Consider the following 18,962-nt stretch of genomic DNA (forward strand, 5'->3'; position numbering starts at 1 on the left):
AGGTGATTATTGTTTCAAACTTCTTTATGGATATAATCAGAAATTTTGCATAAATATTTGGATAAAACTAAAACAGTTGGTGTAAATCATTCTTCCTAATCTAACCATCAATAGATCCTTTTCTAAAGCAGAGTCATTTATGTGTGATGAGATCCACTTTTCTGTGAAATCATGCATTCAGACATGATCTACAGATGATCTCTGGCTTCAACACCATGAATTTGGCATAATTATTAATTAATTAATTCCATAATGGGTTGTGATAGAGACACTGTAGTAATCAATAAAGACCGTAATATGATTTTTCTCATTTAGATAACTGAAATTTACATAAGATAAACTTTGTCTATTTTGTCAGAGGGAGAGGACTGTTTTTTCCTCTACATGTGATTAAAATAGAAGGAACAGTGATGTAAATAATTAAATGAAACAAAACTAGTTTCACCGTTTATTTGGTCTGTCGTGTGGAACTGTGAAAATATCTTTAAACAAAATAGACAATTTAAAAGCAAATTTTTGTGCTACGGGAAACTGAAATAGATTCTTCTGTATTTCCCACATGTTAGATATGAAGTAATTAACTGGTTTATCAAAAACAAAAAGCAATCAACAGATGAATCAATACTGAAAACAAGTGTTGGCTGAATCCCTGGCCATGACCTTCCTGTTGAAGCGACAACAGTAGACTCTGCCTATAGGGGTCAATAAAAATGTAATTAATGTGACAGAGAGAAAGAGGGTTCACAATAGCAGCACAATAAAAGCAAATAAAAAGCTGGAATGTATCCTCTTTGCATTTTGAAAGTAATTTTGAAGTGGACAAAAGGGCCTGAAGGTGCCATTACTTTTTATTATTTTAATATAAGATCAAATCATAAAACACACTCATGAAAGTGAACCGATCAGTTCTTAACTCTTTAATAATATATTACATTTATGAAGTAATACAATAATAATAATAATAACAACAGTAATAACATTAATAATAAACATACACTGAAAGTACAAAATGATTTGTGTAATTTCCTTAAGTTACCAACACGTACTTCAAAATAAGAGAAAACAAATCTCCTTTAGCTGCCTTTTACTCCTCTTTTCCCCAATCCAGACCCCACCCCCCACTGGCAACCGATAGAACTCATTTTCCCATGACCACCCACTAAGAAGAACTACAAATGGAAGCTGTGCTCGTCCAATCAGGTGGACTTATAAGTCTCCCAGAGTTCCAGAGGAGCAAAGAGCAGGTCGGTGTTTCAGATATGGCTTCTGAGGCTTCCCAGATGAGTTCAGATGTCCGTGTGTGTGTGTGTGCGTTTGTGAGTGTTAAAATGTGTGTGATGAAGTCAGGGGCTCTAAGATCACAGATAAAAGAGGCATGTTAAAAAAATAGAGGACAAGAAAATAAATAAAAACATATGTAGGAAACTCATCCTGAAGGTTTTGTAGACGCCATCATGACACAAACCAGCTACTTAGAAGAGAGGTCCATGCGTCGTTTTGAGCGAGGTGGTTGTGAACACACATTACAGTACAGATATCATCCTAAACCCCGCCTCCTCAAGGAGACGGGCCGCAGAGGTTTCTGGGAAGTAAAAGTCTTTGTCCTGAGGGAGAAGGTAAAAACACAGAGGGGCTTGAATCAGTCTTTCCCCTCCTCTCTCTGCCTTTCTGCCGCTCGTCCGTCCGTCCATGCACTCATCCGTCCACTCATCTCCCTCTATTTGCGGTGCTTCATCTCTTTGTCGTGGTGGCTCTTGCCTCCTCCTTCTCCTTTGTCCAGCATTTTGATGGCCTCCATCAGGTAGCTCTGGAAGGCCGACAGTGCTGCGCAGATGGCCGGTGTGCCAAAGCCATGGGTGAGCAAACTGAAGTGGGTGAGGCTTCCCTGGACCCCGGGCTCCAGGCAGGGGGTGGGTCGACTCCCACCCAGCGGAGAGCGGTCCTGGGACATCAGGTCCACAAACTCCTTACAGATCTCCCTGAGAGGAAATCAGATGGTCATCATTCAGGATCCAAAAGTAGTTGGGCAGCATAGCTAACCTATTGTGCATTTTGTGATAAAAGTACCAAAATTGGCATAGATGTTGACTGATAGATTGTGAGCAGATATAGATATTGAGCCACCTCAGATTTTGTCTTGAACTACCATTTTTCAAGATAGCCGCCAATCGCGTTGCGTGAAAATTGATTTAAGCATAGAATTAGACACAGTTGGTAAATATTCATGTTCTTGGTGTCTATTTCTATAGTTTGGGATGTGCTGAAGCCATTTTTTGTGGTTCCAGTCGGCTCAGAGGTCAAAATTTTGATTTGATTCAAGGTGGCACTCAAAATCTGCTTAAAATTGACATTTTGCAATAATGTAGTACTTTTCTGTTCAGACTGTGGAACAGGATATCAACATTAGCATGCTTACTGTCACATTTATGTATTTATTGAAAACTTTTGGCCATTACAAAATTTTACATGGCAGTTGTTTTCCAATATGGCAGCAGTAACTGTTCTCTGACATAATCAAGATATTGTCCCCGGCTCATGGTTCTTTTCAGTGATCAGAAGTCATTCCTGTGAGCAGTCTCCCTCACACACACAGACCTGTGCATTTAAGGTCAGGTTAGACTAATTATGCAAATTAGTCTAATTAGAATGTTATGTCTTGCACAATTTCAAGTACTGGTTCTTCCCTGGTCTTTCCTGACCATTTACAGATGAACCAAGTCAACCTACAGTACTCTGTAGATGAGCAGGTCAGTCAAATACCAGCAATTGCAGTCAGCCATTGAAGAAAATGGCCGTCATGGCTATCAGGGGTCAAATCTGAGATGACTCAATATCCAGATCTCTTCAGAATATTAATGTCTACATGTGTGCCAAATTTCATGCTTTTATCACAAAATGCACAATTGTTATGGATATTTTGGTTAAGCTGCCCCACTAAAGCAGAAAAAAACATTTATACTGACAGTCAATAGAAACTTTGAGGTAGAAATGTATGCATATTTCTACTTGTAGGGGGATTGTAATTATTGTGTATTTACTGATGACTTAGTGCTCAGGTAGTTGAGATAATGATGAGTTGTCATGTTGTCACGGTTCATTGCACATGGGTTGGTCTCTTTGCAAAAGTGGACCAAATACACATTGAACAATACTCAGTGGGTATCTGCACAATTTGAGGATTGGTTTTGAAGGCCTATATAAAGGCCCAAAAAAGGCCACCATTGTTAGTCCAGTGAACGGCATCATGTCACGTCTATCACATGAACAACATCTCCGGGCACTGGGTATGGTGGAGGCCGGTTTGAGCTACACTGATATAGCCAGAAGTATGGGCTGTTCCCAACCCACAATCAGAAACCTGGTTGAACGCCACAACACCACAGGCTCTGTTGATGATAGACCGAAGCATGCGCCAACGGATCGCCGCTTGCATCGAAGCAAACGGAAGCCATACCCGGTATTGACTGTTGTGACTTTGTGTTTGGCAGGTGCCATTTTCTTTTGTTAAGTTTTTTGTTTTGAAATTATTCTTGAAACTTCAGATTTTTGTTTCTGTATGCCAATATCCTAAACAAATGATTCATGAAAAAATTCCAGTTTAGGGTTTCAAAATAAAAATGTCAAAAAATATGGTCTCAAAGTTTTCATTGACTGTGAGTGTAGTATCACAAAGAGATAGAAGTATGCTTGAAAAAATGATGAATTGATTATCAACAAAGGTTTAAAATGCTAAAACTTCTCTACTAAAGTAAGTATAGCCGAATATCAGCATCTGAAACCATACCAACAATATCCACCGATCTTAATACTCAAACCTTTGTTAATACGTTTAGGATGCAAACTACCCAGAACCCAAGATGAGCTTAACTTGGAAAACATGTTTTCCAAGTTGAAAGGTGTTTTTTTTCCACCTGTAAAATACTGACAATACATTTTTCCATGCACTTCTATTTTTGTGCATCTTCATTATCATACCAAGGCCCGCCCACCTTAGTTATTGTTGCTACGTCTGTCAATCTCTAGCACTCTATGATGTTTTCAGTGTTATCAGAGTGATGATTCCAAAGAAATACATCACAAATGTCTGTATCAGCAGAGAGAGGTTCAGAGAAAGGACTAGAGTAGCTCTTTTTACAACAGTGTTAATTTGATTGACACAAACTCTACAGGTAAGACGCTAACTGACATTATTTAATACTAGTAAACAAAGGCCACTGAGCATTTGTATTAACTTGAAGCTAAATAAATACGGTGCACCATGAAAAAGAAAACACTTGTAAAACTGGTGTCCGACATGTTTTTCATTGTTTGCCAGTACCAGCTAACATTAGCTACCATCTAACCTTAGTTTGTATTGATATTCATTACAGACAGATTATGACATTATTATGAGCCAAAGATTATGCAATATGTAATACATCTCTCATTATTTCAGAACCGTTCCAACAGAAATTTGATATTATTTCCTTGAAAATATTTGATCACTTCAAAAAAATCCCTTAAAAACTTCAATTTACTCTGAACATCCATGGTCAGTCATGAACCTGTCAGTCCGATGTAATGAATGACATTTAACTGTGTTTATTTTTACCTTCAAAAAAGAAAAACTATGTGAAAATGACATGTGTGATGTTAATAAATGGCAGATGCTATCTATTAGCACACATTAAGTGACTAAATATATGACCATTTATACCTATGAGCTCCATTCACACATCACTGAAGTTTCCCATGCCTAGTTACGGTTGCTAACATAGGATTGGACAGTAGTTATTTTTAGGAGGGGCTTAGGGAATGGTCAGTTCATGCATAAGGGTAAATAATGACCGTATTACTCTAAAGATACAGGGGTGCTATGCTATTCCTGCTGCCACTATTGAAGTATAACAGCATAATATCCTAAACTTCACTCACTTTAACTCAGAGAAAACAGTAAAACAATGATTTTACATGGTGATACTAGCATTACTGAGATAAACAGCATGTCTGTCTCCATTCCACAGCACCTCCAGGGACTACTTTTCATCTGTTTTCTTATTTAGTTGGTCTTATTAATAGGGATAATTATAAGTAAATGCTGAATCATGTGGTTTTTAAGTATACTATCTCTTTTTTTCTGATCAAACAAACATGAAAAAGTAAGTTATTCCAAAAGCCACAGTATATTTTGCCCTCTTTCTTGTCCAGGGGCTGAGTGCATAGAAGTTTTTCTCAACCCTCAGCCTTTGACAATAAATTATTATGCTTAGAAAGTACAGTGTCATGAGGTTCAGAAGCATCCAAGAGATTCACCTTCAATAAATACAAGTTGATCTATGCTATCAACTGACTATATATGACCAGAATTTAGCTTTAAGAGACTGGTGAAAGGGGTGATTCACTCACTTGGTGGCGAGCAACATGCTACGTCGTGTGGGGAGCTGGTCGGGCTCACTCTGCCTGCACAGATACTCAGCTGTAGCTCTGGCTGGAAACTCTGTCTCACACACATAACCAAAATCTCGCGCCAGATGGACGGCCTCACCTGCAGGACAAGGACGAATACAGAAAAACTGCTGTTAGAGTACAAAAAAAACAAAAAAACAACTGGATTTTCCTGCAGCAGTTTAACAAAAAGCACCATCTATTGTGTGTTTATGAGGGTTAAAAGTCAAATAATTACCCATATAAATGCTCTTAAATGATTTGTTGTGATTCCTCGGGTCGGGTCAGGTCAAGAGAGTAACTCTAAAGCTTTAATCTCACTTTCACTTCTCGGCAGTTGGTTGCTCTTTAAGAAGCGGCTTTAGCTTTTCACATCATGCTCTGCTCATGTGTGTGTATGTGCATGCATGCAGTGATCCGTGCTGTGACTGTTTATTTATGTGTGCTCATGCGTGCAAATTTCTATGTGAATATGTGTCCCTATCTGTCAGGATGTATGCAGGTCACTGGATGTATATATGTGTGAGTGTGTGTGTGTGAGTGTGTGGTTTCCTACCCTCCACTAGAGATGTTAGCAGAGTGACGTTGGCTGCCTTGCGTCGCCCGGCGGGCAGGTTGAGGCCAATCTTCTCCAGACGCTCTCTCAGACAGCGGCCACCATTCTTTGACTTCGCCCTGAGGGGGGACAGGGAGACAGAGAGAGCAGTTTTTAGGAGATGGGTCTTTGTGTGTGCGTTTGTATGTGTGCTGCCCTGTGTCCGTTTGTCTTTATGAGTTTGGGTTTGGTGTGTATGTAGTTTTGTATGCGTTTTTTGTGTGAGTCTTGGTGTGTGTGTGTGTGTTTATATAAGCGGTTGTGAAGCTCAAATTTTCCCTATGCTTCCTGTCAGCACAGATAGTGTCTTGTAGTTGGTGCTGGTTGGCTTTCTTTCCCTTTTTCTTTCATTTGCCTGGTGTTATTTCTCATGTTTTCTCAAATGTTTTTCCTCGTATATTCTCATCATATCAGTTTATTTTAAATATTTTACAGATGCAGTCTTTCTGAGGAGGTATATATATATATATATATATATATATATATATATATATATATATATATATATATATATATATATATATATCTGTGCTAAAGAGGGACTTGGGTTTATGACATGTCCTGCCCTTTAGATCTTTTAATTAAAGTATTTTTGCCTCCATCCCAAGTCATAAAGTTGTTCTTCTGCCCTGAGGCTGTAGTTCATTAAACCACATAGCTTCTCTTGTGATTTAGTCCCATGACCCATTTTGGGTGTTCAGCCCTGAACCCATACTTAAATTAAAACACTCTTACATACTCTTATATATACTCTTATATATGCAATCTATCTTTTACTAATCTATGCATATCATTAACTTCAATATAATCATAATTTTCTTTTCTCAGTAGGTATGATAGTCCAATAGGATAATGGACTACCACAGGTTTTTTTTTTATTTTTTTATTTAGCCTACAAGTGCTTTGTTCTGGGTAAGGAGAAGACTGTGGTTTGGTTTACATATATATTCAATAAATTGTATCATTTTATAATCACATCTTTGCAAACTTTGTCATTATTTAACTAAATACCTAGTGTCTTTCCCTAAATCTAACCAAGGAAAGATCATTTCTGTTACAGATGGTGGAGAAAAAAAAGCATTAAAACCCTATATTTATAAAGATATATCTAGATTTGTAGATATGTTTGGTTTTGCAGTATATTCAGCATATATGGTGTGCAGAAAAGCACAATGGAATTATTTTATACTGGTTGAAACATCATTCTATTTTAACATTAAAATGGAAAAAGACAGACCAATTCCCTTTACCTTTCTCTGTTATCAGTGTCCTGTCAGACTTGGACTACATTTCCCATAAGCCCACATACTGTCTATTTACTTTATGTGCCGTGTCCAAAATCATACCCTCTATTACTTCTTATAGAAAAAGACACTTTCCTAACAGTGCATGGCCTTATGGGATTGTTAGGGTAAAGTAGTGCACATGCTGTGGACTCAATAGATTCAATATACTAATGAGGAAAAAATTATTAGACCACCCCCAATTTTTTTCAATTTCTTGTTCATCTTAATGCCTGGTACAACTAAAGGTAAATTTGTTTAGACAAATATAATGATAACAACAAAAATAGCTCATAAGAGTTTAATTTAAGAGCTGATATCTATCCATTTTCCATGTTTTCTTGATAATAACCAAAATCATTTAATTTCTTACATCAATATCCATGGCATTGTACTGACAAAAACAGTGCTTTTAGGCATTCCATGTTTTCTTTTCTGTCTGTTTTAGTCACATGATACACACAGGAGTTAATACTTGATTGCATAACCATTGTTTTTGATGACTTTTGATGGTCTGAATTTTTTTTCCGCAACTGTAAATTCAACAGCACTTACAAAAAAGTCATTGTGTAAATGTCAAGTTCTGCTTTAAAATCAGCTTTGCTTCCTCTTCACTTTAACTGCACATTTTTATGATCTTGCCTTAAAGCACATCTGCATGTGTTTATTTCATCTGACTGACTTACAAGTGTAGTTTATTACATGCAGGTAAAATTTGTTGTCAGAAAGCATTTTTATTATTATTATTGTGATGCCAGGGACATTCTACATATATATCATTCTCACTCTCCTTACTAGCAAATACTTATAACAATTTACAGCTTGCGTTGTAATACATCTCAATGTGAATATGTGAAAATAGTACATTTCGGTCAGTTTTTGTTCCTGCTTCATCTGATACTTGATGAATTTTGTCATCTTCTTTTTAAATCTTTGAAAGGGGATGCATTTTCATGAGCTGTCCTTTGACTTCTAACCTCTACTGCACAGTGTTTAGACTTGTTATATACACAACTTGGGAGGTAATTATTAGACTGCCTGTGACTCTCTGTGCAAGCAGCCTTTTAACATGACCATTTTATATATTTTCCTTTGAATATTAACCATTTTTTGCTTGTTTTCCAACTTTAGATGTTCTGAAAGCACTGTACACATTACTAGTTTTGGAGAAAATCGAGGTTTTGTTATCAATAATTTCAATACAGCTTAATTTCTTATTGAAATGATGAGGCAGGTCTTGCAGGTCTGCATGTATGAAAAACCTGATGGCTTTACAAGTTATGTTTATGGCAAATGTTGACTTTTCTGAGGTATATTTTGTAAAGCTGTGTTGTAACTCTGTTGTGCTCCACCGTTACTGAGATAAATGATCCAGACAAGAAACACGAGTTCTGTTTAAAAGACTAAACACAGAGGAAGCAGTAGGAATGTTTTCAGTCTGATGCACAGGGAGAAATTGTTCATAATCCTGTAGCAAGTCACCGATTTTCATTTCATTTCATTTATACACATTAAATCCATCTTATTTACAGATGCATGAACTATTTCCCCTCATCTTCCAATGTTAAACTATTTGTCCAAAAGAATAAGATAAAACAATATAAACTATAGATGCTGGATATTGATGTTCTATATTGATTTGGAACTTTTCGGACTTCAGCCAAAGACAGATTTTCAGGAAAAACTCTCCAATGCTTCACAAGTAAAAGCAAAAGTTTAAGAAAAGTCAAATCCACCAAGAATTTTAAGTCTTTTTTTGCTCCCTCTCACCTGCGGAGGACTCCACCCAGCAGCGAGGCGTTGAGGCACTCAGGTGGGGAGAGGCGTCGCTGCACCTCCCCGACCGTCACCTTGTATTTGGAGGTGGAGCTGAGCAGAGAGAGGCGACCCGGGACTGAGCAGAACACCTCCGCCGGGTTGGATACGCTTCCCACCCCCAGACCCTCCTTACTGATGGATAAAGCCGACAGAGACGAGCCGTTCAGCTTGGACGGGATGGGAACTGTGAAGGAAAACACTAAAGTTCAAGATGATTCGTATTCATCGTCTGAGGGTATTTGAATAATTTGAGAGACACAGCAGATAAAGATATGAAAATGAGAGCAACAAAATGTCTAAAAGCTACAAAAACAGGATGCTGAGGAGAAAAGAGGTGTCATCAGTCTTCTGTAATGGCAGCAGTGTGTGTTGTGTGAGCGGCTGTGGTCTCCTCCTCCTGATGCTTTTCTCTAATGATTAATCTATTCAGTGTAATGTTCTCCCCTTGCGTCGACAGCTCTAATTCTGGAGCGCTGCTTGTTGATTCTGTTGTTTAAACTGCAGGTGGTTACATCTTAACTATGCATTCACAAATAGCTTCAGTTCACACCTCGAAGCGCTCAATTCACACACACACACACACACACACACACACACTTCTCTCCACTGTGGTGAACTATCGAAACTTAAGACTTTCTCCTTTTTCTGTCATTTTTCCCCCCTTAAATCACCTCAGGTCTTGAGTCAAAGTGTCGCTGTGTATTTTTAATTTGCCAACGACGCATGTTTGTATTGACAGGCAAGCTCATCATTAAAAAAATAAAGATAAACGAGTTGCAAAGACTGGTGTGATGCTGGATTTCTTTTACAGCGTCATGATTTGTGACATTCTCCTTCAAGGTGTGACTGATTTAGCTTTTGATGTCAGATCTCAATCACACTAAACCTGCAGGTTTTTGGGTTGAACCCTGTGAAATCAAAATAGTTTATATAAGGAATGAAATACTGAAGGATGGCGGATTATTTGGGTAATACATGCAGGAAATTATATTGTTGGAATGGACTCCAATATCACAAAACTGAATCACATAATTGTATTTTAAAGAATTTGGATGTTTTTTCCTCAAAATTTATGCATAAAAAAGGTAATGTTCAACAGATTTTTATTTAATGTGACACTTCTGAATAATAATAATAATAATAATAATAATAATAATAATAATAATAATAATAATAATAATAATAATAATAATAATACATTTTATTTATAAGCGCCTTTCAAGACACCCAAGGACACTGTACAACAAGATAAAACAGACAATGCATAATAAGCTGAATGATAAGGTATTAACATGCTGCAAACACTCTAAACCACAGATGTCAAACATGCGGCCCGGGGGCCAAATCCGGCCCGCCAAAGGGTCCAATCTGGCCTGTAGGATGAATTTGTGAAATGCAAAAATTACACTGAAGATATTAACAATCAGTAGTGTAAAAATCTTTTTATTTCCGGTTCCATACAGACACATATAAATCCGTTAGATCTCAATTCAGTCAGACCAGAAAAACACTATCATAATAACCTATAAATAATGAAAATTGCAGATTTTATCTTTTTTTAGCGTAAAAAAGGGCAATTACATGAAAATGTTTACATTAACAAACTATCCTTTCACAAAAAATGTGAATAACCGGAACAAATATGAACAACTTGAAATGTCTAGAGAAAAGTAAATGCCATTTTATCAATATTATACCTGTTACTAAATGTTTTGTGTATTTGTAATTGTAATGTAAGTTGTAATGCACATGTGTAAATGATAAACTGAGGCAGAATATTGTTAAAACTGCACTTGGTTTTCTTAAGACATTTCAAGTTGTTCATATTATTCAGATTTTTAAGGAAACGTTGTAGATGTAAACATTATCATAATGTAATTTTACTTATTTCACTAGTATTATTTTACTGGTCTGGCCCATTTGAGATCATACTGGGGTGAATGTGGCCCCTGAACTAAAATGAGTTTGACACCCCTGCTCTAAACTCTACTAGTGTGGGCTATTACAACTTTTTTGTGTCAACTGTTTTTATTAGAGCACATTGTCATACAGTTACATATTTGCTGCATACACATCGTGTGCAGGATGTACATCCATACAGACATATGTGCAGTTAGGTTATAATGCACTCTTATTGTTTTTGTTTGTATTATAACTTTTTTTTCCCTGATCTTCTATAAACCAATTTATCATTTAACTGGAAAAATAATTCAGTTTGATTGATAATCTGTGATACAGCTATCTACACTTGTATACTTTATCCCCCTCTTATGGTCTCTCTTTCATGCCATCTCAGATCTTGATACTATTCTTTATCTTTTTTAAAATATTAAATATTATCTGTTTCACTGTGTGCTGCCTCTGGTGCTACTCTGTGGGTAGTGGGTGGCCTCAGTGCAGCGTCCTGCTGTGAAAGAATCCAAAATCCTCTCATTCTGAAGCAGCTGATCAGGCCACAGAGCAGCAGAGGTTCCTCTAAAGCTCCTTCTCCTTTTTCTTTGTCGTCTCTCCCTGCCCCTCCCTCTCATTCCCTTATCGTCTTTCACTCTTTCTTTTCGACTCCTGCTCTTTATCATCTTCCTCCCCGCTCCTACATTCTGCCTCCTTCTCTTCTCCCTGGTAGATTTTCTTATTCATGAGGGCTTTAACTTGGCTCTGCTATCAGCTGTGAGTGCTTGCAGGAGAGAGGCTTGTTGTAGTAATTGATCAATTCTACGCGTTTGGCAAACAAGCAGACTCGCTGTCAGTTCATTAAACGACTCCTGGTTTGTATCTGCAACGCTGGAGCTGCAACAGTAAAAGCCTCATCCTCAGGGAACGATTTGGAGAATTACATCCTTGTTTTATGAAAACTTTATGGCAGCGGGGGGAAGCAGGAGGCCAAGATAAGTTCAAAATGTATGTAAATTACATTTTGGATCAATCATTCAACAGATATCCATGATTCTGTGTCTACTGTTCACACTATTTCTGCACCAGCTCAAGATTTTATACTAATACGTGACGATGTGGAGCTCATTTTGCACTGTATGTTTGGATATCACCTCCAAATCGTGTTAAGTGCGACTCTAAAAATGTACACTTCATACCATAGAATTGCTCCTTGGGGATAAATAAAATGATCTTAATTGGCTTCTTCAGTTCTCTAATGCTAAATAACAACTTTTAATCATTTACAACTAATAATTATGTGCAGCACTTCTGGAATTAAAGCACAGTTATCCAAAATATAAAGAATACACCACATAGAAGTGCTATTTTTTTATAGTTAAATGCTTACAGACAAACTTTATTAACGCCCAACGGGAAATTCATTATCTATCAGCTCAAGAAAAGCTGAAGTAAAATACAAAATAAGTGTCTAGTCTGTCTACCATTGACTGAGGTGTTGTGCAGGTGTGTATAAAAGTGTGCATCATGGCTCGTCTCAATAAAAACCTGTACTTTTTCTGCACATGCAACAGCCACCTTTTCATTTTTTGCATTTTTCCTGAGCAAGGTTTTCAGAGCATCGCATCAACTTGGATTTCCTAAACGTGCCCTTGTGTTTTTATAAAGGAAAAAAGAAAAAGAAAACCCTGCCACTCAGAGTCGGTAATATTAGAGTGATCACTCTGCAAATTTCCCCACAACTCCTCTTTTATCATCTTCCCCTCCCTTTTTTCTCTTCTTTGCCCCACTTCTCGCTCCTCTCCTCTTCACTCTAATCCCCCACTCTCCCTCTCTCTCTCTCTCTCTCTCTCTCTCTCTCTCTCACACACACAAACACACACACTCTCATATGACCATGAACAGTTCATTAAGAATGTGTGCCTTTGGGGTGAAGTCTGCAGCTGAGTATTAGAGGACTTCTTGACTTCAAATGAAATAGCAAAACAGAATTATTTATAGTGTGTGTGTGTGTGTGAGAGAGGGAGAGAGACTGGTGTTGGAGCGCCCCTAAACACAAAACCCCCTTCAGCATGTATAGCACAATTATATAGGTGCACACTTAGACACAAATGCACAAATACACACTCAACCTTTCTCTTCCACACACACACACACTCACAGAGCTCTCCCACCTCTTACCTTTTTTAATGACAGAGTGGTCGAGGATGCCCAAGGCTGATCCTTCCTCCATTCCCTGTGTCAGACAGACAGACGGTCACTATCATTTATACACCGGCCTCAACAGCAACACACACCTCTACACACATGTAATACACATATATACTTTTTACACACAAATACATCTTATCTCTCTCAGGCCAAGGCAAAATGGAGGATCCAACATTTGGTTTCCAACAAGAAGACGACAAGTGAATAATAAAATCTGGATGTTTTGGTTGCTTGACAAAAAGAAACAGCTGTTTGATTATTTAAATAGGCTGGGATATATTCTAAATCTTATAAAATAAAGCTGAAAATATAGGTTTATTAATTATTTTTAGTAATAAAAATAATCTCTGCATTTTTTTAATTATAAATAACCATTTTTACAATATATATCGGCGATAAACATAAATCACTGTTGCCCATAAAGTTGGAATAATTTTGTTTTCAGACACATTCCTCTTTTTATTCTTATTTATACACATCAGTAATCACCTCTGACCAGGTTTAATGATTACACACTGAGTCCTATTACATTTTATCTATCAAGAATAAAACACATTTCATAAGAGGTAAAAAAAAAAACATTCTATTCCAACGTTATGGACAACAGTGTCATGCAGCTCTTTATTCATTTATACAACATATAGGTTATAATATTATCCAAGGATAATATTAAATAATAATAATAATATAAATTTATATCTGTGGAAATATGATTCAATAAAAATAAAAGAAAAAATTTAAAGCCAATGCATTTACTTGATCTTTTCATTCACTGTGGATAAAATTGTCTTGCATGGCGATTCTCGGATGTCTCTTTTGTTGTGGATTTATAAGAGGGTTCAAACGCGGAGGATATAATCCATTAATCAAATAAAAGTCCTTGTCAAGTGGGAGCGTTTAGCAGGAACATGCCCGGGTTGACTCCTTCGCCTGACGCTCCTCTGAACGTTTCTCTCTATTAATGAGCGTAAAGATCAATTGGTCTCGGTGTGTTTTTTCTGCGAGGAGGCAACAAACAGCGTCTGCAGCTGCACCTGCTGCAGAGAAGCTGACTACTCAATAAACCATAGAAACTATTCTTCTCCAAAAAAGACAGAAAAAAAAAAAAAAAAAATCTGCACAAGGCAAAAGGCTGCAGAAGCACAATCACTTTGTCTGGATGCACCGGACAATGTAGGATGAATGTAGTGATGGATAATACACTGAGTGATGTGACGAAAATGGCAATAATTACGCACAATTTGTTGTTCTTGTTACTTAGAAAATAAACCGTGATAAAGTTAAATCCACTGTACATCCGTAATATGATTTTTATTTTTATTCAGATGAACACTAAACACAATTTAAGCGCAAAAACTCAACAAGATAATATAAATTCTAAAATTATTCAACAGGAAGCCAGTCAGTTTCACCAAACAATTAAATTACACAAAGTATGTTCTTATTTTTTTATTCATATTATATGAAAACATTTTAGAAGGAATTTTAAAATGTCACAAAAATTATTATATATTTTTTTTTACTGCAAAATCATTGCGTACATCTGTCATGTAACTCATATAGCCTATTAATATTATGCTTCTTATTTAATCTTAATTAAACGTAGGCTATTTATCTAATGTGCTAAATATAAAATATTGTTGATGACTGTTCTGTTTTATTAATATTATTATTGATACTTACATTTTCAGGAAATTCTTAAATAGTGAAAAAGGCCTGCAGGATTTAATTTTTTCCCCAAAAATAAAAATAAGAAAAAATCTGACACTTAGAAGTAATGGATAATATTTGTTTTTTCAATGAAAAAAGAAAGACTCATTAATTTTTTTGTTTTCTCAAAGACTGAACTGACATTCAAGGAAAAACAGGGATGTAAGACAAGTTGCCTCAAGGCTTTGCTGCTCCAAAGACAAAGATAATTTCACAAATATTTTTAATAAACTATCCATATGACACTGGATTAATGAATAAAAAACACTAATGAATTTAAGGGATAAATCGATTAGGCCCAAGAGAGTTTTATTCTCACGCTGGATTTACATTTCAGTGCCTCGATCGTGTCATAAGTGACTTTTACGCACAGTCTTCCCAGAGCGCAGCGCCAGGATTTCGACAACTTAAATGATGGAAAAAAAGGAACAGAAATTCACCTGAAGATCCTCTAGGCCGTGATGTCCCAGGTGCATCCCAAGAGGACCGTCCCCGAGAGCGGCAGCCCCTTCCCCGAGTCCGTGGAGCAGCCTTGGGACAGCTGGATACTCCCGCCGGGGGTCGAGGCTCAGAGCCCGGTGAGATTGTGAAAGGAGCCCCCCCTCTTCCGAGCGCGACCTCTGTGAGTGCCATGCGGCTTGCTGATGCTGATGGATGGAGTTGATGGAGGGGTAGGGGTCTGACAGGTGGGAATAGGCTGAGTCCTGGCTCTGGGAGTATGGCAGGGATGACTGGGGGTACGGAGGAGGGAAATAAGGAGGCTGGAAGTCCGAGGCCGGAGTGTGGCACAGCGGGGGAGCCGAGGAGTACGCAGCCTGGTTCAGGGAGGACAGCTGGGAGAGGCGCCCACTCGGCGAAGAGCCGCTTAGTCCGTCTGCGCGGTCCTGCAGGAAATTCACATAAAGTTTGGTTCATACCGAGAGCTTCTGGAATGGAGTTAACATGAAAAGTCTAATAATACAGAAGTTAGAAGTAAATGCAATTCTCTCTTTTTTTTGTTTTGTTAACACAAGAGAGCTTCTAAAGAAAACAGATTATATAAAACTCCATATATAATTAGTTTTAATGTCCATTAAACAGCAGTAACCCATAAATAAACGCGTTTCCTTTTTTTATTATTAGGTGGAAATAGCAGCAGCGCTTGAAGTGATGCGCACTGGCAGAAGACGCCTTTGGCATCGCTGCTGAACAGTGTCAGAAAGGTCACGGCCACCAAGAAGCTGCACAAAGGACAGGTAACACACAACAACAACAACAACAACAACAACAACACGTCGCTCCGGGAGGGGGGTACATCTGTAAATAATCTGTCACTGTGTCAACAAGCCTATATCCTTTTCATACAAATTGGAATTTTAATAAGATGGTCTAATTTATTCAGTGGAGAGGCTGGAAACCAAGTGACATTTTATTTCTACTTGAAATTTTTGACCCTGTTTTCATAAAGAAATGTGATCTGACAGTCGTGCGTAAAAACATGTAGTCCACTAGCCTACATTTCTGCTCACTCCCATCCTGGTGAAATTGGATTTTCTGAAGCTGGGTCAACCAGATCAATGCTGTTCTGGTGGAACAATGTCCATTATCAGCCAGAAAGCGCCCCTGCCAGGTTAAAACACATACAGTAGCCTCTCTATTTCTGTGTATCCGTTGCACTTTGTAAGAACGCTCCAATTGTGTTACAACAAAGTTTTTATCCAAAATTCAATGACACTGAAAGACTAAAAAGCCTGTGTCTCGGCATGTCACGGTTTTCAGTGAGTGGACACTTTACTGTCAGCCAGTCTCACTTGCCGTGACACTGCACAGACAAAGACCATCTCCGTGGACAGATGCGTGGTGCCTCCACAGTACACTCACTGTCAGATAGACTCATTTTTACGCATGGACGCGTTGCACATCACTGTCACGGAGAGCAAAGAAATTTTTTTTTACCATATTAAAAAAAAAAAAAAAATCATAGTAATGTGAGCAGCGACACTGACAAACACCCACACAACAGATTTAGAAAATTATTAAAAAATTAATATCAATTTAGTTTGATTCAACTGTTTATTCCAAATTGGACAGTTGTTCTTGTTGGTTAACGCACTGACTCCAGATGCAGGAGCCAAACTCAGTCTTCAAATTAAATCACATTAAGCGTGACAGAACAGTACCGCTTCCAAAACCAGTTCCAAACTCACCATAGCCGAATAGGTGTGGATTAACATCTGGACCACTCTGGTAGCACCAAAATATCAAATTCAACAGGACGCGCCGGCTTCCAAAGACTGAAAGATGTCGCCAAATGCTTCAATATATAATCCAGGCTCTTTTAAGGGTCCATTAAAAAAATCTGTGTTGTGATTTATTTTGTTCCTTTCACTCTCTTTTGACGAAGCTGTGAACACAGATGAAAAGCTGCTGCCAGATACACACACACAGAGTCCTAAAGCCTCTCCATGAACGCACTACTTATAGGTTTTGCGCGCACCCGGCAGAATGAGGGGAGGGGTCGACAGGGTCCACTTTTCTTAAAGAGATATATTCATTCAATTACTGTTCCTTAATTCATACACACACCCTATATTTTAGCAGCATTTGTCCCTTTTAAAAACACTGGAACTTAATTTTACGCACCAAATGGAACCGCAAATTCAAGTTTTTCCATCTTTTTTTCCCCCAAAAAAAACCATCCTCCAAAAAATGCTGAGATAAACAGGATCATTTTCCTCCATAGATGTTCAGCTTTAAGGATTTCCATGCCCTGATAGTTTTAAAAAATGAAAAAAAAAAAGGATGTTAACTTCAAAAGGATGACAATTTCACAAACATTTCACCTACTGAAGCCAGAACTGCGCCGCGTAAAAGTTTAAATATTGACTTATTTATTATTTATTTCTATATTTTTAGTCAAATAATAAAAAAAACAGATTACCATGTGCAGTTTTGAATAGATTTTTTATAAACTAAACACTAAACACAAAGAATACTAAAGGAAACAGAGTATATTGGATAGTTGTTTTCTGTTTTTTTACCTGCAAAATGTCAGTCTTGGTTCGGGATTTCCACAGCATGGTAGTCAGAGTAATAGGCTGCAGCTGAGGGGTTAATGAGACGCCGTGGATGATGGAGAGGAGACGGGATGAAGGTGCGGAGAGGAGTGAGTTTGTTTGAGAGACGATGCAAGAGTTTGTATGGATGAGTCAGAGAGAACAGAGACGGGTGTTGGTGAGGGAGGGGGGAGCACAAAAAAAAGAAAAAAAGAGGGCGGGAGGTGACAAGAGTCGAGGAGGAGAAGGGGGGGGCTCAAAACTTTTTCACGGCTGGTGCGTGGACTGCAGGATCAAGGATGGAGAGAACACGCGTAAAAGGATTGTGCAAGCGATCATCATGTCACATAAAATTAAACCCGGAATCTTCATGTGCGTCTTGGAGTTGGATTTAATTTTTATAACATAGATTTCCATTTAAATTTGGTTAAATTTGAATTAATTGTTCTTGTTTAGGTTTTCTTTCTGTTAACAACAAAGATGTAAAATTGTGACCATATCTTCATCTACTATTAAAGTTTAAAGGCTTTAAAAAAAAAAAAAAAAAACGCTTCAAGTTATTTTTGTCTGGATGAAAAACACCAGAGTCCTCAGGCCGGTAAAACTCTGCAAACATACCCTACAGACAGAATATGGAAAGAAAAGGGCACTGCGCCACCGTGTGGTCATTTATGGTAATGACAAAGGAAATGGATGAGTTAGATCAGGGGTGTCAAACTCATTTTAGTTCAGGGGCCACATTCAGCTAAATTTGATCTGAAGTGGGCCGGACCAGTAAAATAATCAAATAATAATATATAAATAATGTCAACTCCAAACTTTTCTCTGTTTTAGAGTGAAAAAAGTAAATTTATATTATTAAAAGGTTTACATCTACAAACTCTCCTTTCAAAAGATGTGAATAACATGAACAAACTGAAAAAAAAAGTGTAATTTTAACAATATTCTTCCTCAGTTTATCATTTCCACATGTACATTAGAACTTACAGATCACAG

At 37.6% G+C, this 18,962-nt stretch overlaps 1 protein-coding gene across 4 annotated transcripts; it reads right to left on the reverse strand.

Annotated features, from left to right (window-relative positions):
* Positions 1 to 562: 562 nt before the first annotated feature.
* tfap2e (transcription factor AP-2 epsilon) lies at positions 563 to 18,181 on the reverse strand. Of its 4 annotated transcripts, none has more exons than XM_030147735.1 (7): positions 17,952 to 18,181; positions 15,372 to 15,815; positions 13,192 to 13,246; positions 9,073 to 9,319; positions 5,981 to 6,099; positions 5,386 to 5,524; positions 563 to 1,979 (listed from the first exon to the last, which is right to left on the reverse strand). In XM_030147735.1, exons 1-7 carry the CDS (start codon positions 17,988 to 17,990, stop codon positions 1,718 to 1,720), a joined length of 1,305 nt encoding a protein of 434 aa, XP_030003595.1. In that variant the 5' UTR covers positions 17,991 to 18,181; the 3' UTR covers positions 563 to 1,717. The 4 variants fall into 4 exon arrangements, with proteins under 4 accessions (XP_030003595.1, XP_030003597.1, XP_030003599.1 ...); XM_030147737.1 differs by having other exon boundaries at positions 9,073 to 9,304; positions 17,952 to 18,173; XM_030147739.1 differs by lacking the exon at positions 17,952 to 18,181 and adding an exon at positions 17,118 to 17,363 and having other exon boundaries at positions 9,073 to 9,304.
* Between the last annotated feature and the right edge of the window lie 781 nt (positions 18,182 to 18,962).

The sequence above is a fragment of the Sphaeramia orbicularis genome, chromosome 11, assembly GCF_902148855.1.
Source record: "Sphaeramia orbicularis chromosome 11, fSphaOr1.1, whole genome shotgun sequence".
In the NCBI taxonomy this organism is placed as follows: domain Eukaryota; kingdom Metazoa; phylum Chordata; class Actinopteri; order Kurtiformes; family Apogonidae; genus Sphaeramia; species Sphaeramia orbicularis.

Excerpts from the sequence above, each read along its gene's own strand:
- tfap2e (XM_030147735.1), bottom strand. The coding sequence starts at position 17,990 with ATGCTGTGGAAATCCCGAACCAAGACTGACATTTTGCAG. Across the intron at positions 9,320-13,191 it reads CCACTCTGTCATTAAAAAAG|TGTTTTCCTTCACAGTTCCC; the intron begins GTAAGAGGTGGG and ends CTTGAACTTTAG. Across the intron at positions 5,525-5,980 it reads GCTAACATCTCTAGTGGAGG|GTGAGGCCGTCCATCTGGCG; the intron begins GTAGGAAACCAC and ends CTTGTCCTGCAG.